The 25,371-nt window shown below is 38.4% G+C and overlaps 1 protein-coding gene across 3 annotated transcripts in view; it reads left to right on the forward strand.

Moving 5' to 3' along the window:
* Positions 1–203: 203 nt before the first annotated feature.
* The window catches only part of CARNMT1 (carnosine N-methyltransferase 1), a 44,540-nt gene continuing 19,372 nt past the window's right edge, over positions 204–25,371 (forward strand). The window contains exons 1-3 of one of the 3 annotated variants that reach the window (XM_007109838.4): positions 204–610; positions 9,729–9,924; positions 10,768–10,931. In XM_007109838.4, coding sequence (XP_007109900.1) covers positions 369–610; positions 9,729–9,924; positions 10,768–10,931 — 602 coding nt within the window. In that variant the 5' untranslated portion in view covers positions 204–368. Of the gene's footprint in view, positions 611–726; positions 1,216–9,728; positions 9,925–10,767; positions 10,932–25,371 lie in introns of those variants that run through there. The other 2 variants (XM_007109837.4, XM_028493865.2) reach the window with 2 other exon arrangements.

Genomic DNA, 25,371 nt, shown 5'->3' on the forward strand with positions numbered 1-25,371 from the left:
GCTCGCAGGTGCCAAACCCAACCTGCCAGGAATCTCCTCCTTCGCCCCACCCATCTAGCCCTTGCCCCCGCCCACTTCACGCGTTGTCGTGACATCAGCGCGCCGTCGCCAAAGGCCTGCAGCAAATGAGCGCAGGTGGCTGCGGCCCTTCGTCGTACTCTCGAATGCGCAAGCGCGGTCGTTCCGGGTGCTCGGAAGACCTGGCAGAGCCCGGCGCTGATGGAGGCCTGAGGGCGGCGGGGGCGGGGCGCGCCGCGAGCTGGGGGCATGTCCACGGCGGGCGCCGTCTAGAGGAGGGCCGAGCAGCCGCCACCACGCTTTCAGTCGCGGCGAGACGCAAGCGAGCCAGGCCAAGGGCCGCGGCGGCGATGCAGCGACGGCGGCGCCCTCCGCCGCCAGTCTCTCAGCTGCCCGAGGGCTGCGGGGGAGGCGGCGGCAGCCGCGGGGGAGGCGGCGGGAGCGAGGAGGTGGAAGTGCAGTTCTCCGCTGGGCGTTTGGGCTCCGCCGCGGCGGTTTCGGCGGCGGCGGCCACGCGCAGCACAGAGGAAGAGGAGGAGAGGCTCGAGCGCGAGCACTTCTGGAAGATCATTAATGCCTTCCGCTACTACGGGTAAGGAGCCCGTGGCGGACCCCTGCTGAGCCCGTCGGCGCGCCCGCTGCTTGCGGCTGACCGGTCCGCACCGTGGCGCACGCCGCGCTCGCTCTCCGGTCGCCACGCCTCCGGGGCGTCGGAACCGGGCCGCCTGAGCTGACCTCCGCGCCCCCGAGTAATCTCGCACCACCTTAGCCCCTCCCGGCCCTGCACTCCCGCGTGTCTGCCGCGCCGTCTGTTGCTCAGCCTCTTGTCTTCTGATCTCAGGATCAGATTAGCCCACTTGCCTTTCATCCCTCGTTAAAGGTTTGGCTTTGAGGCCGGTGAGGGTGACCGGAAAAGTGCTGTAAGAATTTCAGATAGAAGATGGTGGTGGTAAAATCGTCCAGTGCTGGGCATGATTTGTATGTATTGTCGCTGTCCTGCAAACTGAACAGACGGAGAGCCCAAGTTCACCTACACGTGGGATGCCGTAGGATGTTTTTTTCTCAAACTGTTGTTAGCTCTTGTGAGAGCAGCATTAAGATTTCCGCCCCTCACAACCCCCGCCTCCCGCCCTTGGCGCTGCGAAAGCACAGCACTTTTGTGGTGAGCGACTGAATGATGCTCAGTGTCTCTAACTGGTAGGTGAAATTAAGGTCGGAGATGGTCCGCATGTTCTAAAATTTGCAGATTTTTAAGGGGGAAATGAGGGAAAGCACTGTAGGAGCCGCTTTTATGATTTTTTCTGCAAATTTTTATCGAATTCTCACTGTGGGTTGGGCACAGTGGTAGGACTTTTAAACTTCCTTTCATTTTTCTTGTAGATAAATCGTAAAGTAGCTTAGTCACAAATTATAATTCCAAGATCTGAAAGGGACTTAAAAACAATTGGATTTTCAATTAAAGAAAGCACTTTTTATTCGTGTGAGAGATGAGTACACCGACGGCGATGTTCTGAGTCTGCAGTTGGAATCAGATAGATGTGACCTCCTACTGAAGTAAAACTGTTCCCTTAGATGGGCTCCTGCTGTGCTTTATGCAAATTTTTAAATATTGCTTGACTGACCTCCTCAAGGGCAGGGACTGAGCCTTATTTATTTTTATGTTGCCAGTGCTTGGCATGTTGTTGAAGCTCTATTTTTAACAAATAAGACAAGTAGTAACAAAGAAGTACATTTGTCATTCCCAAATAGTTTGTCAATTTGTGACTGATGGTTAAACTAGTTTGTTACTATTCTGAATTTTAAAACTTGCTTAATGAAAGCTTAAAGTTACTTTAGACTCTGATTAAATTTGTGACATGAATTTTTGAAGTTGAGAGATCTTGATGATGATGATCTTAATTTACTAATTAAACTCGGGCATAGGAACCATGGATTGCATTCCTTATGGAGCTCAAAAGGGAATTAGTAACATGGGGATTTGATTTAGTATCAACGGAGTGAGGAAGGCAGACAACTGGAGCATTGAACTTGTTACAAGTATTGTGTCTGGAAGAACCATACAGCGAGGGGAAGAAGCTGACATTAGATAGCCAAAAGTGTTAGCTGCAGAGAAGTCTGGTATATTTCACTGTTGAAAAATGTAGAAAGAATACTGGGAAATGTCTTGGGACTATTGTGGATTCAGTTAAAATGTGTGTTTGTACACAGTTCTAATATATTGAGACTAATTTAGAATTGATATTTATGATTGGGTATCAGCTGGGCCTTTTTGTGGGGGACGGCAGGGGGTTTTGACCTGAAACTAGGACCTAAGTGTGGCCATACAGAAAAGGGCACTGTGTGCATGTTCTGGTGGTTGTGATACAATTTCCTATACTCTCCTCCCTCTTCTTTACCAGTTCAGTGTGGGACTGAGGAAAATTTCATTTTTAACAACAGTCCTTTTAATTTGCATGTACTCTCTTAATGAAAACATTGAAATCCCTGTACTGAAAATAGTATATGTTTAGGGGTATGGGAAGGATTGTGTAGCAGAAAACACTGGATTATTACGTTCCAACATTTTATAATCTTCTAGACCTGTACTGTCCAATACCATAGCCACTAATCACATCTGGCTGCATTTAAGCTTAAATTACTTAAAATTTAATAAAATTAAAAATTCTTTTCCTCAGTCTCACTAGCTACATTTCAGGTACTCAGTAGCCACATGTGGCTGTTGTCTGCTGTATTGGACAGTACAGATGTAAGCCTTTCTATCATTGTAGTAAGTTCTTATGGACAATTCTATTCTAGACCTTTAGCAGATACTTCCAGATTTCAGACAGTTTGGTTTTACTACTCACTGCCTTTTTGTCAGTATATAGGAGATTTAGATAAAGGTCATAAGGCAATAAATGTCTTTTGATTAATATTTTCTCCTTCCAAGAGAAAAATAAATATCATATATTAACGCATATATGTGGAACCTAGAAAAATGGTACAGATGAACCGGTTTGCAGGGCAGAAATAGAGACACAGATGCAGAGAACAAACGTATGGACACCAAGAGGGGGAAGCAGCAGGAGGGAGGGGTGGTAGGAGGGAGGGGTGGTGGGGGGATGAGTTGGGAGATTGGGATTGACATGTATACACTAATATGTATAAAATGGATAACTAATAAGAACCTGCTGTATAAAAAAATAAATAAAATAAAATTCCAAAAAAAAAATTCTCTTTCCAGTGGCTTCCAGTTCTGTACTTTCTACAGATTTTGCTTAGATGACATATTCTGACTGAGGTAAAAATGATTATAGCATTGTACTGAATAGCAAAAAATGTTAGCCTTAAAATACTGCTCTTGTTATGAATGGAGATACCTACTCACAGAGGAAATATTACATTTGAAATATCAAACATCGTCAGAAATGTCCTACTTTTAGAAATAGCAGTTAGGTAAGATCTTAAAAACTGAGATGTAGAGCTCATTTTTACAGGTGAGGGGATATAAAGAGGTGGGCACCTTGCCTAGGGTTATACAACCAAATTGTGGTAGAGTCTGGCCTGAAATCCAAAGTCGTTAACTAAAAATTTACCCTGCATTAGTAAGCAGTGGTACTAGTAAGACAATTTTAACCTTGGGTATTTAATAAATATTTTAAATGGATTGAAACAGACTCTCCTCTGAAAAGGTATGCTTCCGTGTTTGGAATTCTAGAATAGTTCAACAGGTGTAGAGGAATGGGTCTATGACCTTAGCCCTTGGCTAGATCCAGCATTGAACCCACTTTGAGTCAGAGTTGGGGTCACTGCTGAGATCAGCCTTCTAGAGAGAGCTGGAGGTAGGGATACCCTTGAGGAAATATGGCTGCTGACTCTGTTCTCTTCGGTGCCCAAGGATGTCGCCTCTTAATGCTGACGGAGTTCAGAACTAAGGAGAGTCTGAAGGTTGTAAAACATTCCTTTAAATCAAGGTTGGCAAACTTTCTTTAAAGAGCCAGGCAATGAACATTTTAAGCTCTGAGAGCTAGGTGGTCTCTGTTAAAACTGTTCAACTGTACGCTTGTGTGAAAGCAACCACAGGCAGTATGCGAAGGAATGAGCATAGCTGTGTTCCAGTAGAACTCTTTACAGAAACAGACAAGTAGCCAGGAGGTCATAACTTGCCCACCACTGTCTTTAAACACATTGATAATGTAAGCATTTACAGAATAGTGAAATTAGCCCCAGTTTTAATCGTATAGTAAGGATTGGACTCTTCTCAACTTTGATAAGACCTCACTTATTTCAAGAGAGTATGTAGATGTATGTTATGGACAGCTTTGCATACCATTAAGTAACCAAGGGTTAAGGGATATGCTGCATCTCATCCTGCTCTGTGTAGTTACATCACTTTCTTTGTTGTTTTTTGTTTTGTTTTGGTTTTTTGTTGTTGTTTTTGGCTGCGTTGGGTCTTCCTTACTGTGTGCGGTCTTTCTCTGGGTGCGGCGAGCGGGGGCTACCCTTCATTGCGGTGCGCAGGCTTCTCATTGCGGTGGCTTCTCTTATTGAGGAGCATGGGCTCTAGGTGCGAGGGCTTCAGTAGTCGCACGCCGGCTCAGTGGTTGTGTCTCGCAGGCTCTAGAGCGCAGGCTCAGTAGTTGTGGCACACGGTCTTAATTGCTTCGCGGCATGTGGGTGGGATCTTCCCGGACCAGGGATCAAACCCGTGTCCCCTGCACTGGCCATCGGACTCTTTAAGCACTGCGCCACCAGGGAAGCCCCATTACATCACTTTTATATGGAATTAACAGAACTTTTATATGGATTGGCTTTTCTGACCAGTCCATAACTTACTCAACTCCCCTGCACTTACGGAAATAAGTAGTCTCCAAGGAGAACTAGAAGTGGTGCCGAGGGAGCATAACTGAACATTTATTGATTGCTTTTTACATATGCTGAAATATGGAGTTTAAATAGTGACAAAGATGAGTTTTGCATCTTACTATTTTTTTTTTTTTTTGCGGTACGCGGGCCTCTCACTGTTGTGGCCTCTCCCGTTGCGGAGCACAGGCTCCGGACGCGCAGGCTTTAAAGAGCCAGGCAATGAACATTTTAAGCTCTGAGAGCTAGGTGGTCTCTGTTAAAACTGTTCAACTGTACGCTTGTGTGAAAGCAACCACAGGCAGTATGCGAAGGAATGAGCATAGCTGTGTTCCAGTAGAACTCTTTACAGAAACAGACAAGTAGCCAGGAGGTCATAACTTGCCCACCACTGTCTTTAAACACATTGATAATGTAAGCATTTACAGAATAGTGAAATTAGCCCCAGTTTTAATCGTATAGTAAGGATTGGACTCTTCTCAACTTTGATAAGACCTCACTTATTTCAAGAGAGTATGTAGATGTATGTTATGGACAGCTTTGCATACCATTAAGTAACCAAGGGTTAAGGGATATGCTGCATCTCATCCTGCTCTGTGTAGTTACATCACTTTCTTTGTTGTTTTTTGTTTTGTTTTGGTTTTTTGTTGTTGTTTTTGGCTGCGTTGGGTCTTCCTTACTGTGTGCGGTCTTTCTCTGGGTGCGGCGAGCGGGGGCTACCCTTCATTGCGGTGCGCAGGCTTCTCATTGCGGTGGCTTCTCTTATTGAGGAGCATGGGCTCTAGGTGCGAGGGCTTCAGTAGTCGCACGCCGGCTCAGTGGTTGTGTCTCGCAGGCTCTAGAGCGCAGGCTCAGTAGTTGTGGCACACGGTCTTAATTGCTTCGCGGCATGTGGGTGGGATCTTCCCGGACCAGGGATCAAACCCGTGTCCCCTGCACTGGCCATCGGACTCTTTAAGCACTGCGCCACCAGGGAAGCCCCATTACATCACTTTTATATGGAATTAACAGAACTTTTATATGGATTGGCTTTTCTGACCAGTCCATAACTTACTCAACTCCCCTGCACTTACGGAAATAAGTAGTCTCCAAGGAGAACTAGAAGTGGTGCCGAGGGAGCATAACTGAACATTTATTGATTGCTTTTTACATATGCTGAAATATGGAGTTTAAATAGTGACAAAGATGAGTTTTGCATCTTACTATTTTTTTTTTTTTTTGCGGTACGCGGGCCTCTCACTGTTGTGGCCTCTCCCGTTGCGGAGCACAGGCTCCGGACGCGCAGGCTCAGCGGCCATGGCTCACGGGCCCAGCCGCTCCACGGCATGTGGGATCCTCCCGGACCGGGGCATGAACCCGTGTCCCTTGCATCGGCAGGCGGACTCTCAACCACTGCGCCACCAGGGAAGCCCGAGTTTTGCATGTTAGAAGAATTTATCTGATTGGAGGTGGGAGGAGGTTAGGTTGGGGAAAGCATGTTTAGGTAGCAGGCCTCTCAGTTTATCTTTGGGAGACATAGTGAGGGCCCGAGGTAAAGCATTGGAGGAGGGAGAATAGGTAGATAGTTTTATGAAGTAGAATCAAAAGGATTTCAGGCTTCTTGATTGTGTGTGCTATGAGAAGAGGCATTTTAGGATGACTCATTAATTTCTGACTTGAGTGGATGTGTGGTGTACCATTCATCCACGTCAGCCATGTAGGAAGATGTGCAAGTTTTCTGGGTGGGACGTGTGCTAAATTCAGTTTGGAAATACTGGGTTTTGAGGCGTGGTGAGAGGGAGCTGGTGGGGTATCCAGTGCCCAGGAATTCTAGGCAAGGATTACTGTGAGACTACTTAACCTGTTGACAGTAAATTGTAAACTGTTGCAACTCTGCTGTTTGCCCACTTTAAGTAGTTACTTAGTGTCATACTCTACTGATAGGAATGTGAATTGGTAAAATCTTTCTGAAAATCAATTTGTATCAAGAGCTTTAAAAATACTTATCTTTTATGATCTGGTAATTCTTTTGGGAATTTGTGGTAATTTTTTTTTTTTTTTCTAAAATGTAGACAGATTTTGAACACAAAATTTCACTGTATAGACAAATGAACGTATCTAGATGCCCAATGTTTGGGAAATAGCTAAGTAAATTTTGGTTGCCTAAGATGGGATGATGATGAGGAGCCCTTATAGTCATTTGTCATATAGTCATTTGAGAACTTGTTTTCTGACCTGGGAAAATTCTTTCGATAAGGATGAAGAATTACAAGTGTTTCTAAAACTTTAATGTGCATGTGAAGCATTTGGTGATCTTGTTAAAAGGCAGATTACATTTCAGTAGGTCTTGCATGGCACCAGAGATTCTCCATTCCTAACCACTTCCAAGTGATCTGCTGTGGTCTGTACCGCATTTTGACTAGAAAGGTGTTAGATGACTTTGTCTTAAACAACAACAATAAAACAGAGAAATATGCCAGAAAGTTAGAAGTGGTTGCCTCTAGAAGAGGAATTATTAGGAACTGTTTTCCTCCTGAATACTTTTACTTTTCTTCCTTTTTCGTATTTTCACTGTGTACACATTAGTTATATAAATTAGGTATACCTCCTATATTTGAGCATTGACTATGATTTAGGCACTGGGCTAAGTGTATTGTGTGCTTTATTTTGTTACACTTTCAATGAAATCCATTAAGTAGGCAGAGGAGTATAATGGTGTCTACCTCGTGGGGTTTTATGGAGATTTTTCAGAATAATTCATTTTAAGTGACTTGGTTTAGTGCCTTATTAAATTATTATTAAATTATTATTATTAGATTATTAAATCTCAATGAATCATAGCTTCTGTCATCATCATCATTGTTATGTATTTCCTTGTTTTGGTATATGAGACAGTTGAGCCACAGGGATAGGAAATAACTTGCCAAGGGTCACATAGCGAATAGGTAGCATAACCTCGGTTTCAATCACATTATCCCTAACCACCCCCAGAATACCACCACACACAATCTTCTAAAATGTGACCAGGTTTGTGCTTCAGTTTTGTCAAGTTTCTTCAGAACCTCTTTAAATATGACTGTTCAGAAATTATACAGTAATTTGACATACGATAAAATGACAGAATTATTTGGATAAATAGAGAGACTCAGGCAACCAAATGAAAAAGAATATTTTTCATTTCCATTTAATATTGAGTAAATGCTAAAGAACATTTAAAAGAAGCATATGCATTTATGTATTTGTTTATTTGTATATGTAAAATGTAAAGAATGATTTAGTGAACACCTACCACCCAGTTTACAAAAAGAACATTATCGTATCCTTGTCCCCTCATAGGACATCATTTTCCTGCATTTTCATTTCCTTGCTTTCTCTACATATGTAGTTTCTCTACATATGTTTAGTTCCTACAATATATTGCTTATTTTTATATAAGATGGAATTGTACATTATTTTTCTGCAACTTGCTTTTGTCAACAAATATTTTGTTTCTGAGTTTTATCCATATTATTGTGTGTAGCTGTATTTATTAACTGTATTCTGTGTATAACTATACTGTATTTTCTTCATTCAGTCTACTGGTGATAGACTTTTTGGGTTGTTTCCAGATTTTTTTCTTGTAATTTCTTACAGTCCCGTGATGAGACTTATTCATGTGTCATGTGCCCATTTGCAAGAGTTTCTTGAGTATGTGTCTAGGTGTATGATTGCTTGGTCATAGGGAGTCTGCATATTAAGCTTTACTAGGTAATGCTAAATTTTCTGAAGTGGTTGTACTAATTTATGCACCCACCATCAATCAGTATATAAATATTCTAAATCTTCCGCACTTTTACCAATATTTCATATAGTCAGGCTTTAAAATTTTGCCCAGGGCTTCCCTGGTGGCGCAGTGGTTGAGAGTCCGCCTGCCGATGCAGGGCACACGGGTTCGTGCCCAGGTCCGGGAAGATCCCACATGCTGCGGAGTGGCTGGGCCCGTGAGCCGTGGCCGATGGGCCTGCGCGTCCGGAGCCTGTGCTCCGCAATGGGAGAGGCCACAACAGTGACAGGCCCGCATACCAAAAAAAAAAAAAAAAAAAAAAATTTCCCATCTGATTGATGTAAAATGATGGGCCAGCGCGTCCGGAGCCTGTGCTCCGCAAGGGGAGAGGCCACAACAGTGACAGGCCCGCATACCAAAAAAAAAAAAAAAAAAAAAAATTTTCCCATCTGATTGATGTAAAATGACATTTCATTTTGAATATAATATTTAACTTTTAAAAATGATGTTCTTTTTAGGTTTTATTTTTTTTTAAAGTCCTCAAAGTGACCTTTAGAGTTATCTGGAAACTTTTAGAATACAAAATATGAATATCTTCATGTAAAAACCTATAGAATTTCAGTTTTTCATTTGTTTACTACTTTTGTAGTATATAAGATCTTTTACAATATTAAAAAAAATTCAACTTGGTTGGCTCTTAATAATTTCAAAACACATTTTATATATATTCTAAAGTAATTTCAGAGCAGCATTCTGCTACTTGATGGAGAAATCTAAAATTTCTAAAATCAAAGCTGTTTTGCTGAAAATTTTAATTTTGGAAATTGAAATCATAAAAATAAACATGTTGTGCGTTAATCCTCTTTACGTTTCCTTTTTTCTCCCTTCTAACTGGTGCAGGTGTTTTAACTATTTGTCTTTTGCTTGGTTGCTTAGAGAGTTTGTAATAAGATGAAAATATACAAAACCTCATAAATTGATATCCTTTAAGAAACCAAAAGATTGAAAATGGCTGGACAGTATCCAACATTTTAAGGAAATAATTGTACAGGAAGACAAACTTAAAATAAGATTGGGCTCTGGTGAGAATTCTTTGCCAATTTAAAAAACACCTTTTATGTTTTAGCACCAGTATGCATGAGCGAGTGCACCGAACAGAAAGACAATTTCGATCACTCCCAGCTAATCAGCAGAAACTACTTCCGCAGTTTCTTCTTCACTTGGACAAGATCCGGAAATGTGTTGATCATAATCAAGAAATACTACTCACCATTGTGAATGATTGCATACATATGTTTGAAAATAAAGAATATGGAGAAGATGTATGTGCAAGTTTGTTCTATTTGTTTTTAATTTAGGGTTTGACTTCTATATTTTGAGATCTTTATCTTCCTGGATTTCATTTTTATGAAATGAAAGAGTCATTGGCTCTACTTAGAGAATGTTTTCACTTGTATGTTCAGTCATTTTATTAGGCTTAATAGAACAGTATGCCAGAAACTGGATTTGTTAACTGATTTTTTTCCCCTAAAAGTACTAAGATAATTGTGGGCATTTTGATACACTTTTCACATAGTGTTCTGCCTATTGTGGCATATGGAGTTAGTGACTTACATTTTTATCAACAACTTTCCTAGCTGTGTGAAATTAATTTCCCTTGCTAAACATTATCTTCAGAATCTTGCATCTATTGATATTCATCTTTTACTCTAAAAGATTATTTTCACTTATAAATCTCAAGGGACTGGAAGTAATAGAAACTGAAGTCCTGTTTTTGTATCCACAGGATAGATACAGTTGGGCCACTCCAGTATGAGCCTTTCCATGCTGCCCCATCAATGACCTGGAGGGACTGTCTTTCCTCTCTTAGACGGAGAGAATGTTTGGTCTTCATAGCAGCTCAGTTCTGGTCCTCTCCTGAGTAAAGACTGCTTAATTATATGGTGGTTTCATGATTAATGGACCATACTGTATTGAGGGTAGAAGTGAGACCACCAAACTCTTTTCATTTAGAATCTCAGGCTGCACTTGAACCCCGGTCGAGTTGAAAGGCTAGTGACTCACCCTCTAAACCATCTATAAAGCCCCTTAGTAGCATGTTTATTTAATCATAGTCAAGATTGATTACTTTCTGAGAAACTAATTGATTTCTGTTTTTTAAACAGGAGAATGGAAAGATTATGCCAGCATCTACATTTGACATGGATAAGTTAAAATCCACATTGAAACAGTTTGTGAGAGACTGGAGTGAAACTGGGAAAGCAGAAAGGGATGCCTGCTACCAGCCAATCATTAAAGAAATTGTAAAAAATTTTCCAAAAGAGAGATGGTAAATAGTATCTTGTTTTTTAACCAGTTTCTTTAAGACATGTAAGCGCTGAGTTTCTCTAAGAGACATTTCACAGTGTTGATTCATTTTTACAAGTTGCTGTGTGCCTGTATTTTTTCATGTGTGGGTGTATGCTGTTATATTTGTTCTTGGGTACTTTGTCTGTGTGAGATTGCAGTTAGTGTTTTGAATAATTATTGCTCTAGCACTATGGGAAATTACTCTATCTAGAAATTACATAATGAGAAGATTAGATTGAATGTTCATTATCAGCGACGTCTTTTTTTATATAATTTGCTTTATAGCAGAGCAAAAAGCTGCAAACTATTTTAATTTTCCTCATTATGGCATATTTGTAAACAAGTGAGGGACCTATAGCTCACAGAAGAGATTCTTAACTTTTTTATGCCATGAAAACCTTGAGCAGTCTGAAGCTCATAATTTTCTTTTTCAGAATAACATTTATAAGTGAATAAAATAACATACATAGGATTACAAAGAAACCAGTTATTTTGAAATATACTTATAAAAATACTTAAAAAGCAAATATTATGTAACCTGCTTTTTATCATGTATCACATTAAACAAAAGTCTTGCAGGAAGTGTTAATGTACTTTGAAAATAACTGAACGGTATATGCTATTTTGAGAATCTCAACAGCTAATGTGAAGTGAAAATATATATGATTTCTATTGGTGATACAGTTACAGGTACTCCTAAAACTACTATTGTTTGTTGTCTACATTCATAATTAACAAAAAAATAATCAGTTAAAGGTTAATGAAATGAAAATGTAATTTTTTTCCACCCCCTTATAGGTACAGTGAATTCTGTCTGTAGATCTCTTTGGTCCATGGATCCCAGGTTAGGAACCTGACTTACAGGTTATATATTTAAAGAGGACCACTGGGTGGAGTTCCGTCTATTATTTAAAAGGATCATTGTAGAGAGGGAGGCTCCTTTTCCTCATCTTCTTCCCCTCCTCATTGACTGACATCTTTAAGTTTGGATGTATCCATCCAGAAATTTCCGTACATATGTGTGTGTCCCTTCTCTCCCTCTCTTTTTTGAAAACTTTTAATCTTGAAATAACTTCAAAATTACAGATAAATTGTATGAATTGTACAAAGAGCTCCCATATATTTTTTTTTACCTAAATTCACCAATTCTTAGCATTGTACATTTGCTTTTTTATTTCCTTTCCTACTTCCTTTCCTTCCTCCTTCCCTCCTTTATGTGTTAGTCTACAGCCGTACATATACACGATTATTATTTAAACTATTTGAGAGATCAGTTTCCATATATCATGCTTTTTCACTGCTTAATACTTGAGTTTTTTTTCTTAAGAACAATGATACTCTCTTACGTAAGCATACAGTGCATTTACCAGATTGAGGAAATTTAAACTTGATTACTGCTTTCTAATCAATGGTCTATATTTAAGTTTCATAAATTATCCTAATAATGTCCTTTATGACACTTATTTTTCTGTACAGTCTAGGATCCAATCCAGGATATTGTGTTATGTTTAATTCTAATGTCTTTAATCTGGAACAGTTCCTAGGCCTTTTTTTGACTTTCATGACATTAACATTTTTGAAGAATACAAGTAAGTTATTTTATAGACTCTTCCTCAGTTTGACATTGTCTGATGTTTCTTCATGATTAGATCTAGATTATATGTCCTCTCTCAAAATAATAGATAATTGATGTTGTATCCTGTTCAGGATATCACCTTCAGAGACATGCAAAGTCTGTTAGCCCATCATTGATGATTCTAATCAAGATGTTATTTGGTTTTCCCACTGTTTAGTTACTGTTTCTCTTCTTTTTAAATAATTAATTAATTAATTAATTAATTAATTAATTAATTAATTAATTAATTAATTAATTAATTAATTAATTAATTAATTTCACCGCGTTGGGTCTTCGTTGCTGAGCGCGGGCTTTCTCTAGTTGCAGCGAGCAGGGGCTACTCTTCGTTGTGGTGCACGGGCTTCTCACTGTGGTGGCTTCTCTCGTTGCAGAGCACGGGCTCTAGGCACGTGGGCTTCAGTAGTTGTGGCTCACGGGCTCTAGAGCGCAGGCTCAGTAGTTGTGGTGTGTGGGCTTAGTTGCTCCTCGGCATGTGGGATCTCCCTGGACCAGGGCTCGAACTCGTGTCCCCTGCATTGGCAGGTGATTCTCAACCACTGAGCCACCAGGGAAGTCCACTGTTTCTCTTCTTGCAACCAATAAGCAATTTCTGAGCAGACACTTTGACACCATGCAATTAATATCCTGCTCCTTCTCAAACCTTCTGCCTCCTAGAATTGTCATCCATTGAATTACGTGAACTAACCTGTGCTATGATGGTTGTGGAATGGTGATTTTCTAACTCTACAATTATCAGTCAGCATTCTGCTCTAACTGTCTATTACAGGAAAGAGTCATGGCTCCTATTTTATTCAATAGGTTATAATCCATTACCATTTAAAAAAAAATTTTCTTTTTCAAATTTCCTCAGGTTTGGCCAGCAGGAGTTCAGTCAGTTGGTGCCTATGTCCTTTTGGCATGGCATGCCTCAGTCATTTTTTTGAGCACTTCCTTACTTTCTGACATAAGATATTTCAGTCCCATCTTGTATCTTCACTACTTCAGTCCTGAAATTGAGTGTTTTTGCAAGGACCTGGTTCCTTTTAATGTGGAATGGTGGGTCGAAACCAAGATCTGGCACTAGGCATGTTCACTGTTCCTAAGATGTCATTGCTTATGGGCCTTTCAGTGAACAGAACACACACACACACCAAACACAAGAAATAATGAGTTCATACTGATATCTTCAATTCTATTCCAACTCCATTGGGTTCCTCCCTTGGCTTCCCCCATTCTTTAAATCTGTCTGTCTTTTTCCACAGTGAAAACCCTGGCTTCTGACAACATCAGTATATTTGCTCATTCACTCAGTCCTACAATACACACAAAATTGTTTCAGAGTTGCTACCTCCATACCATAGGAAAAACAAAACTACCCAAAAAGTTCAGGATTTGCTAGCAATTAAGTATTTTCCCCCTAAATTAAGGGTTTTTAATAAAAATATTGTTCACAGTTTACTCAAATTAGCTCCCCTTCAGCCTTCGCAATCTTACTGTGGTTATATTTTTTATGTGAAATTCAGTATACTTATTTATTTGTTTCTGTTTTCTTTCAGTTTTAGGGTTGTGTGTCCCTGCCCCCTACCCCATTCTTGTTGATTTTTTATTTTTTTGATTTGTGGACTAATCATCTCAACAAAACTATATAAAAAAGTGATATTCAGAAAAAATGTCATTCCTTCCCTTTTTTTTTCGATACTCCATCTCACCCCCACTCTGCCATGTAGGTTATCAATATTATTGATTTCTCATGATTTCTCATGATTTCTCATTTCTTGTGTTTTTCTGTTTTTTTTAATAACATATTTATTTATAAATTTATTTTATTTTTGGCTGCATTGGGTCTTCATTGCTTTGCGTGGGCTTTCTCTAGTTGCTGTGAGCAACTATTCTTGGTTGCGGTGTGTGGGGTTCTCACTGTGGTGGCTCCTCTTGTTGCAGAGCACAGGCTCTAGGCACGCGGGCTTCAGTAGTTGTGGCACGCAGGCTCAGTAGTTGTGGCTCGTGGGCTCTGGAGCACAGGCTCAGTAGTTGTGGCACAAAGGCTTAGTTGCTCGGCGACATGTGGGATCTTCCCGGACCAGGGCTCAAACCCGTGTCCCCTGCATTGGCATGCGGACTCTCAACCACTGTGCCACCGGGGAAGCCCCTGCTTTTTTTTTATGGAAGTAAGCAGATAAGTATTTTTTTCTTTTTAAGTGCTCCCTTTTTCATACACAAAATGGAACATACTATATATTTTATTTTGCACTTTCCTTTTTCCACTTAATCCTTGATTAGCTCTGTATCAGTTCATGGAAAGCTTACTCAATCTTTTTTTTTTTTTTAAACAGTTTCAGAATACTTCAACCAGTCTCTTATATTTGGTTATTTAAGTAAAGTAGCTGGCAGTATCTTGCAATTATAATGCTACAGTTAATAACCTTGTGCATGTATATTTTTGTATTTTTGGAGATGTATCTTTAGTGTAAATTCTTAGATGTGGGATTGCTGCATCTGAAAGGTAAATGTATATTGATTGCTGTGCAACAGAATACCATAAATTTAACTGCTTAGAACAACACATATTTATTATTTCATAGTTTCTGTGGGTCAGAAGTCTGGGCATGGCTTCAGTGAGTTCTCTGTATAGGATCTATAAGGCTGTAATCAAGATGTCTGCTGGGCTGTGTTCTCATCTAGAGGCTTGACTGTAGAAGCATTGACTTCCAAGCTCACTCAGGTTGTTGGCAGGATTTGTTTCATCGTGGTTGTAGGCCCTGGCTCTAGTTGACTGAGGGCTAGAAGCCTACCTCAGCTCCTGGAGGCCTCTCACAGTCCCTTGTCTTGTGGGCTTTCACAAATAGCTACTTAACTTCATCAAGCCAGCAAGGAAAGTCTCTAGAGCCAGCAGGCTCTGGTACATTATAGAAGACTCAGTGGAGTCTTTTCTAATGTAACACAATCACAGGAGTGACATCTGTTGGTTAGAAGCAAGTCATAGGTCCGGGGCACACTCAAAGGAAGACGATTATAAAAAGGCGTGAACACCAGGAGGTGGGGACCACTTTAGAGTCTGTCTGCCACAATTATTGCCACATATCACTATAAGGGTTGTATTGTTTTACCTTCTACCAGCAATATATGAACGTGCCTGTTTACTCACAGCCTTGCCAAATATATTGTATTATTAAGCTTTTGAACTTTTGCCAGTCTAATAGATGGGAAATTGTATCTTGGCTTAGTTTTATTTATTTATTTATTTTTAATTTATTTATTTTATTTATTTATTTTTGGCTGCGTTGGGTCTTTGTTGCCAGCAGGCTTTCTCTAGTTGCGGTGAGCAGGGGCCACTCTTCCTTGCGGTGTGCAGGCTTCTCATCGCAGTGGCTTCTCTTGTTGCAGAGCACAGGTTCTAGGTGTACGGGCTCAGTAGTTGTGGCATGGGGCCTTCAGTAGTTGTGGCTCTCGGGCTCTAGAGTACAGGCTCAGTAGTTGTGACGCACAGGCTTAGTTGCTCCGCGGCTGTGGGATCTTCCCGGACTAGGGCTCAAACCCGTGTCCCCTGCATTAGCAGGTGGATTCTTAACCACTGTGCCACCAGGGAAGCCCCAAAAGTAACCATGTTAAAGGAAACAATTCAGTGGCATTAAGTACATTCACAGTATTGTGCATCCATCATCTCTGTATACTTCTAAAACATTTTGATCAACCCAGGATAAATCCCATACCCATTAAACAGTTACTCGCCGTTCTCTTCACCCCATTCCCCACCTTTGTCAGCAGTGTGACTAGATCTGGTTTTCTTTGTGTTTCTCCCACTTGAGGTTGGCTTTGCTTTGGGGGGATTTGAGTAGATATATATCACCGAATCAATAATTCTTTGCTCTTACCTCTTCACATGTTTCTCCTACCTTTTTCTCTATTTCTTTCTCTTATGGGATGCCAGTTACATATATATTAAACTGTTTGCTATTGTCTCTCAGTTTTCAGATGGCTCTTTTTCTACACTGCCCCTCCCTGTTAACTTGTTTTATATTTTAGTTTGGATAATTTCTATTGACTTTACTTGAACTTCACTGATTCTTTATTATGCCAGTCTGTTGATAAGCCCATTGAAAGACTTAAAATCATCTGTTTTATTTAGTGAGCCTTTGACGTGTAATGGATGCTGATCCACCTTGTTTGAATTCTTTTATGTTTGTGTGCCATGTAGATTGTCTTTAGCTGAATAAGTATGAAAATCACCCAGTGTATTTCTGCTTGTGACCAGTAGTTTTTTGGCATGCTGTGCTGTAATTATGTTCTGAACACACAGTTGAAGGGATAATAGATTCGTTGTATACTTTTGATTTTTTTTAATCACTTAAAGGTTTCATAATTTTTATTCCATTGTTGATGAAATCATGACACTACTGATGTTCAATTCTATAAATATTTTTTCAGTCAAGTGTATAGTGTTCTGGGTGTGAGACCCAGAAATAGCTCAGTAAGCGAGTAACTTTGGACGCCCCACAATTGAATTTATCATTATTTCAGCCATGTTGTCAGACTTAAAAAAGAAAAAAAGACGACTGCTTATTTCTGCATGTCCAGATATCTAATGCACAAGATTCAGATGTAGAATAGGTAATAATTCACTGCCTTTTTGTGTGTGCTCTGCAGATACAATTTAGAAAGAAGTTTTTTAGTGACATGTGTTTTTCTAGAAAGAAGTTTATTCTTAGGCTTCAAAGCTAGGCAGATTTCAAATATTCAACTACAGATACTTAAGATTTCAGATTTCAAATGCTTGACATATATAGTACTCACTTGACAAGCTTTTAATTTACATTTTTATTGTCCATAGGCTTCGTTAATGCATTTTTATACTTTATTATGTCTGGATTGAAGATGATTTTCATAGATTAGATTGTATGATAAGATTTGACTCTTTTTCTTATTTTTGCATGTGTTAATCCATTGTTAGATATATGATTTGCAAATATTTTCTCCTGTTCTGTAAGCTGTTTTTACTTTCTTTTTTTTTTTTTTTTCCTCCGATACGCGGGCCTCTCACTGTTGTGGCCTCTCCCGTTGCGGGGCACAGGCTCCGGACGCACAGGCTCAGCGGCCGTGGCTCACGGGCCCAGCCGCTCCGCGGCATGTGCGATCCTCCCGAACCGGGGCACGAACCCGTGTCCCCTGCATCGGCAGGCGGACTCTCAACCACTGCGCCACCAGGGAAGCCCTGTTTTTACTTTCTTGATAGTGTCTTTTGATGTACAAAATTTTATAATTTGAAGTCCAATTTATCAATTTTTTTCTTTTGTTACCTGTGCTTTTCATACCATATCCATTAAATCATTGCCAAATCCAGTGTCATGAAGATTTTCCCCAATATTCTCTTCTAAGAGTTTTATAATTTTAGTTCTTAAGCTTAGGTCTTTGGTCCATTTTGAGTTAATTTTTGCATATGGTATCAGGTAAGGGTCTGACTTCATTCTTCTACATGTGAATGTCCAGTTTTCCCAGCACCATTTGTTAAAAAGACTGTCTTTTCCCCCCATTGAATTGTCTTGGCACTGTCCTTGAAAATCAGTTTACCATATGTGACGGTTTATTTCTGGACTCTCTATTCTATTCCATTGGTCTATGTGTCTGCCCTTTGCCAGTACCATACTATTTAAATTTCTGTAGCTTTGCAAGTTTTGAAGTCAGGAAGTGTGATTCGTACACTTTATTCTTTTTCAAGATTGTTTTGGCTATTTGGGGCTCCTTGCAATTCCATATGAATTTCATAGTCAGTTTTTCCATTTCTGTGAAAGAGGCTATTGGAATATTGTTAGGGAGTGTGTTGAATAGGTAGATTGTTTTTGGTGTATTGATATCTTAATAATGTTAACTCTTTCTATCCATGAATACAGGATGTCTTTCCATTTATTTAGGTGTTCTTTAATATCTTTAACTTTGTTTTTTAGTTTTCAGTGTACAAGTTTTCAATGTAACACCTTCTTTAGATTTATTCCTAAGTTTTAAATTCTTTTAGATGCTATTGTAAATGGAATTGTTTTCTTAATTACCTTTTCTGATTGTTCATTGCTGATGTATAGAAACAACTAACTTTTTTATGTGTTCATCGTGTACTCTGCAACTTTGCTTAATTTGTTTATTGGCTCTAGTAGCTTTCTTTTGGATTCTTTGGGTTTTTCTACATATAGGAGCGTCTCATCTGTGAATATAGTTTTTACCTCTTCCTTTCCCATTTAAATAGCTCTGGAAGTACATAACAATACATAGCAGTGGTGAAAGGGGGCATCCATATCTAGTATTCTGGTCTTAGAGGGAAAGATTTCAGTCTTTCACCATTGAGTATGATGTTAGCTCTGGGTTTTTCATAAATACCCTTTTTTATATTGAGGAATTTTCCCTGTATTCCTATTGTCCTGAGAGTTTTTGTCATGAAAGAATATTGCCTTTTGTCAAATACCTTTTCTGTGTCAGATGAAATGATCATGTTTTTTTCCTTTGTTCTATTAATTTCTTCTATTCTTAAAGCCTACCTTTGTTTACTTTAATAAATGTTACATGTTTTTTTGTTAATTTTTATCGACAGTCTTACCTTAAATATTCTACAACTATTAGAATTATAATCTAGTCTCATTATTTCCTTATTTTTCATACTTTTTATAAATATATGTTTTCAGTTTTAGGAACTTTTATAAATATTGCTGCTTCCAAAAATATATTCTTAAAGTTCCTAGTTGGTACACTCTCTCAATGTATATACTATTTATAAAATAATGGATAATATAGTTTGATAGCTTTTGTAAACATAAAATCCAGGTATTTCTCAAAATTCAAAATATCTTTGTTTCTGAAAAGTAGGTTGTGAGATAAAACTTTTTACTGTTGGAGTATACAAAAGTTTGGGTATTTTTGGAAGGCCGAATGTCAAATGCTTAAGTCAGCATAATTTCTAGCACTTTAAACATTATTTCGTTCATACTCAGTGATCATTGAATCATGTACATTACCATGGTATCCAGTCAGCGTAACAATGTTAGCTGTACTAAAAAGACATGTCATTGTTAAAGGTACTTACTGAACTAGCACAAGTATTATTTTACTATTATTTATCTGTTTTTGTTATTATTATTATTTTAAAATTTATTTATGTATTTTTGGCTGCATTGGGTCTTAGTTGCAGCACGTGGGATCTTTCATTGTGGCACACAGGCTCAGTAGTTGTGGCATGTAGGCTCTCTAGTTGTGGCGCACGGGCACAGTAGTTGCGGTGCGTGGGCTTAGTTGCCTCGCGGCATGTGGGATCTTAGTTCCCCAACCAGGGATCAAACCCGCGTCCCTTGCATTGGAAGGACCACCAGGGAAGTCCTGTTATTGTTGTTGTTATTATTATTATTATTACTGTTGACAGATACAATGTAGACTGGTGAGAAAAGGATGAATTAACTCAATGTTTCTAACATTAACTCTTAATGTTTCTTTAAAATAAGTAAATAATTGAAAAAAAATTTTGAATAGGTAAAACATTTTACAGGGTTCAAAATTTTAAAGGTTTCAAAGGATATAAAGTTTCCTACCCAGATACCCATTTCCCTTCCTTGAAAGTAATCAATGTTATAAAAGTGGACAGAGATATATGAACTTTAAATGAAGTGCACCAAAATATCAAACTTTATTTTTGGCATTCTGGTACCCAATGGAAAATTTACATGTTTCTTCCTATGTCATTTGTTTTGCTTGTGAAACTTAGATTGGTTTCCTTATAATAGATAAGATGAGCTATTAAAAAAAAACGTAAAAAATAAACCTAATAAAATACAGCAAAATCTTTATTCATATTAAAGTTATAACTTTGTCATAAAAAGTAAACTCCGAGCCCTGGAAAAGGGACATAATTATAGCCCTGCAGAATCCAGGTTGACTCTAGGTAAATCCTGGTTAAGTTTGGGTCTCAGATAAATTTTTAGGATTCTGTTTGTGCCACAGCAAGCGCGTGAGAATTTTATATTTTTACACTCAGGCTGAATTTGACTTATATTTATGTCAGCTAGCCTTTGGATTGTGTTCTTTTCTTTTTGAAATTTCAATAAAGGCCTTTTCTAACAGAGCTGTCTGCAAAAAACAATATACCTAAATATGCATGAATTAACTGTACTTGTGATCATTAAAATACTTTTTCCTATGAAAGCATATTTGTCTTATCAGTTTGTCCAATTTGTTCCTGTTTAGAATTTTTAAGTGTCTGAGTTTACAAGTACAAGCAGCTTTGAAGTCACAGATTAACATCTATATTGGGGCCTATTTTTAAATTAAGGAAATGCTGTTTTAATTGTGCTGAATGCCAAACACTTCAATAGTTATTAGCTCAAGAATTTAGTGCTATACAGTTTATAGTTGCTAAGGAGAGATTCTTAGGTACGAGTCCTATTTGAAATGGGAAATCACAACCATGTAGAATCATATTCTCTTAAGAATCCTGAAAATTTCTGGACTGTACTTTTTAGAGCTTAATTTTGTTAACCCATTCTATTTTATTTTATTTTTTTACTTTTTTATTTTTTTAAATTGTTTATTTATTTATTTATTTATTTTTATTTTTGTCTGTGTTGGGTCTTCGTTTCTGTGCGTGGGCTTTCTCTAGTTGCAGCAAACGGGGGCCACTCTTCATTGCTGTGTGCCGGCCTCTCACTGTTGCGGCCTCTCTTGTTGCGGAGCACAGGCTCCAGATGCGCAGGCTCAGTAGTTGTGGCTCACGGGCCCAGTTGCTCCGCGGCATGTGGGATCCTCCCAGACCAGGGCTCGAACCCATGTCCCCTGTGTTGGCAGGCAGATTCTCAACCACTGTGCCACCAGGGAAGCCCCAACCCATTCTATTTTAGAAGAATTTGAAGTGATATTTTGTTTGTGGGTGGTAAATCTATTATGCCTTTGCATTTCAGTATATGTCTAACACTTCAAGAAGACAATGATATACTATTGACTATATTGAATATATTTTTTCTTTTATATAGTTGAGCATTAGGAAAAAATATGCTGAGCTTTAAAGAAGGATTTTTCACTTAGATTGAAATAAAGAATGTAAGATAATTTATAAAAGGATTTAAAAAAAATCATATTGTTTAATCTATCAGAGATAGTAGCTGTTAAGATTTATACATTTTAAAAGGATTATTTTTAGCTTTAAGAAACCATTTTAAAAGAGCAAATGGAGATTGCCAAATAATGCCAAAGTAGTTTAGAGACTGAAAATAGTCTCTTTTTTCTATCCAGAAAGTCCTCTTATACCAAAGACAGATATGTATTTCAGATTTCTTTCAAATCAAGATCTCAAGCACCTACATTCCAGGATTTCAAGTGCTTACAAATCTAGAGTAATAACTCAGTGGAAAAACAATTCAAGACTATAACCTAGTAGAAAAATAGTGTAAATAGTAAACAGAAAAAGAAATACAGGATGCTTAATCTCATACAAAAATGCAAATGTAAAAACCACACTAAGATGCCATTTTCATCCATTATATTGCAAAGATTTAAAAGTTATATAACTTACTGAAGGTGTGAGGAAACATATGTTGCTGATGGAAGAATAAATTAGTAAAATTTTATGGAGGGCAACTTGGTAATTTTAACAAAATTCAAATGCATATCTTTTGATCCTTGCAGTTCAGTTTTGGGAATGCTATCCACAGAGGTACATGAGGGAAACTATTTATGCCAAGGATATTAGTTTTAATGTTATGATAACGAGATTGGAAACAATCTAGTTGTCCTTAATTAGCAAATTTTGATACATTATTATACAGTATTACAATGGACTACTTATTCAGTCATAAACCAGATTAAGAAAGCTCTGTGCAGTGATTGGGAAAGAAGTTCAAGATACATTAGATCAGGATTGGTAAACTTTTTCTTAAAGGGCCAGCTAGAAAATATTTTAGATTTTGAAGGCAATGTGGTCTCTGGGGACTGACTGTTTAGCTCTCTTGTCATGGGAATGCAACCATAGACAATACATAAATGACTGGACATGGCTGTGTTCTAATAAAACCTTATTTGCAAATACAGGTGATTGGCTAGTGGGTCATAGTTGCTGACCCCGTATTGAATGAAAGAAGCGAAGTGATGAACTAGGTATATAAACTATAACAGAGATATGAATGAAGTACTGAAAGCACTGAGAAGTGAGTTAAAGCTTTGCCTGGGATATTTGGGAAAAGAAAGACTTTATAGATTCGGTGATAATTTAAACTCAGTTTCTATAGGAGTTCAAAAGATTAAGGTGAGAAAGTGTTTTCTAAAATTGATGAGAAGTTGTCTTGCTCATATATGGAGTTCTTTATTGGGAGTAGATAAGTAAGTTGGGACCATATTTTTGAAGGGGCTAGACACTAATTCTGATTTCTAATCCATTTTCTAGTTTGAATAAAAAGTGTTTCAACATCCAACTCTATTAAACCTTGACATTTTGCCATAGTTGCTTCAGATCTCTTTTTTCTGTATTTTTTAAAAAGAAACATTACAGATACACTTGAAACTGCCCTGCAAACCATACAGAGCGCATTCTTCTCTCTTTCCAGAGATAACAACTAATATAAATTGGTTACTCTAATCTTACCTTCCTACATTAGCTACGTGTCTGTATACAGATACATAAGCAACACATTGTGTTCTGTGTGTTTTAAAAGATCATATAATGGTTTGTGGTGTCATTTCACAATTGTTTTGTTGCTCAGGATTGTGTTTTTATGATTTCTCTGTGTAGACCAGCACTGTTCAACAGAAATACAATGCAAATTACCTGTGTTACTTTATTTTTTTTATTATTATTATTATTTTTGTGGTATGCGGGCCTTCCTCTGCTGTGGCCTCTCCCGTTGCGGAGCACAGGCTCCAGACGCGCAGGCCCAGCGGCCATGGCCCACGGGCCCAGCCGCTCCGCGGCACGCGGAATCCTCCCAGACCGGGGCGCGAACCCGGTTCCCCTGCATCGGCAGGCGGACGCGCAACCACCGCGCCACCAGGGAAGCCCTACCTGTGTTACTTTAAATTTTCTCGTAGTCACATAAGAAGTGTAAATGGAAACAGGTGAAATTAATAATATACTTTAATAACCCAGTATATCTAAAATATATTAACATATAATCAGTATACAAGATTATTAATGAGATATTTTACATTCCTTTTTTATACTAAGTCTTTGAAATCTGGTATTTATTTTATACTTGAAACACATCTCAATTAGAACTAACCACATTTTAAGTATTTAGTAGCCACAAATGAGTTGTGGCTTTTACCATGTGAATTGCTGTGATTCAAATAGAACCCAGCACTTTTGATGCTTGAAAGTTGTGCATACTCCTATCACCAGGGGTCAGCTAAGTGTCACTCCGCTGACATACCGAGAAAAAGAATTTTGTGTGTTGGAATTTGCTGGTTTGCAGCTGCTATGCAAAAATCATTCTGTGTACAATAAAGGAAACTTCTTTCAAGAACAACATTTCCTGCTGGTAAAATAGTTGGAGCACAAAGGTTGGTGCAAACATGATCCATGGCCTCTTCAGACACACAGGGGCTCTCTGTCTTCTTCATTCTTGCTTGTCTGGAAAACCATTGAAATTTTTCCCACTATTATCAGAGGTGTTACATTTGTAGTGAATATACTGCTTCTCCATAGTTGGGCCTTAATAACTACATAAACTTGTTTGCTTGCCAATTTTTTGCTGAGAATCTCAAGCAGGCAACATTTGATTACTGAGGCACATATTAATCATATGGCTCTATTCCCGGTTTTCTAAGTTTAAAGTCAGTTCACCATTAAGGTCTATACTTAGATTTATATATCTCTTATTCTCCACAGAGTAGAAATGCCCTTGACTTTATAAGAACTCATACTAGAAAATGCCTTTTAGAGTGCCTTAGTTTTATACACATTGTGTTTAGAGAGACTTTCTTGTATGCTGTTAATATCCCTTATATGAAGACCCAATTGGGGGGAAAAAAAATCTAGCTAAGAACAAAGGTTTGGGGAAAAATTCTCCCATTCAGTGCTTGATTCTTGATCATTTTTTCAGTTCTTAGAGAATTTGTTTTAATGTGTCTCCTTTAATATTCCCACTAGAATCCTTTTTTTTTCTGTAATACAAATAATTGATAGATCTATAGTAATCTCTACTAACTCTTAAGGTAAGGCTTGATGTATTCTGTATTCCGTGGCTTTATGACAGCCTTTTAATAGCGGTTTTATATAAAAACTTTCTGCCACAAGGTAGGGATAAAGAGTTCTATAGGCCTGATCAGTTTGGAAGTATTTGGTAATAGCTATCATAAAGTTAACTTTCTTTAAGTGAACAAAATAAATATTAGTACAGTTATTAACACAACTTTCCCTTAAGTTTGACATGATTTCTAATTTCTGCATGGTAATCTTTTACTCGGATTATGAGCCGTTCAGAAATTGATTATTAATGATTGTTTTTATAAAGATTTAAATACCCTATGAATTTACTTCCAGATCCCTTTACTTTCTGTTGCATTACCTTGATTTTTTTAAAAAAATCTAAGCTGAAAACAGCCACTTGTAAAAAAAACACATGTTTTTGACTGGGCAAATGGGAACACTGGGAAAAGAAAAGAGGTAGTAGTTCTGGAGAGTAAGTGTTTTGGTGGGTCTGGTGGGGAGTAGAAAATGACAGTGGCTGGTCCTTTATACAAGGGCTAGCATAGAGTCCTACAGCTAGGAGTTTTTCAGATTCTAGTATTAAAAATATATATGTTCATGTTAGATAACTGATATAGGTAGGCCTGAACAGAATGAGAGGAT

Source organism: Physeter macrocephalus, chromosome 9 (assembly GCF_002837175.3).
Source record: "Physeter macrocephalus isolate SW-GA chromosome 9, ASM283717v5, whole genome shotgun sequence".
Lineage (NCBI taxonomy): Eukaryota > Metazoa > Chordata > Mammalia > Artiodactyla > Physeteridae > Physeter > Physeter macrocephalus.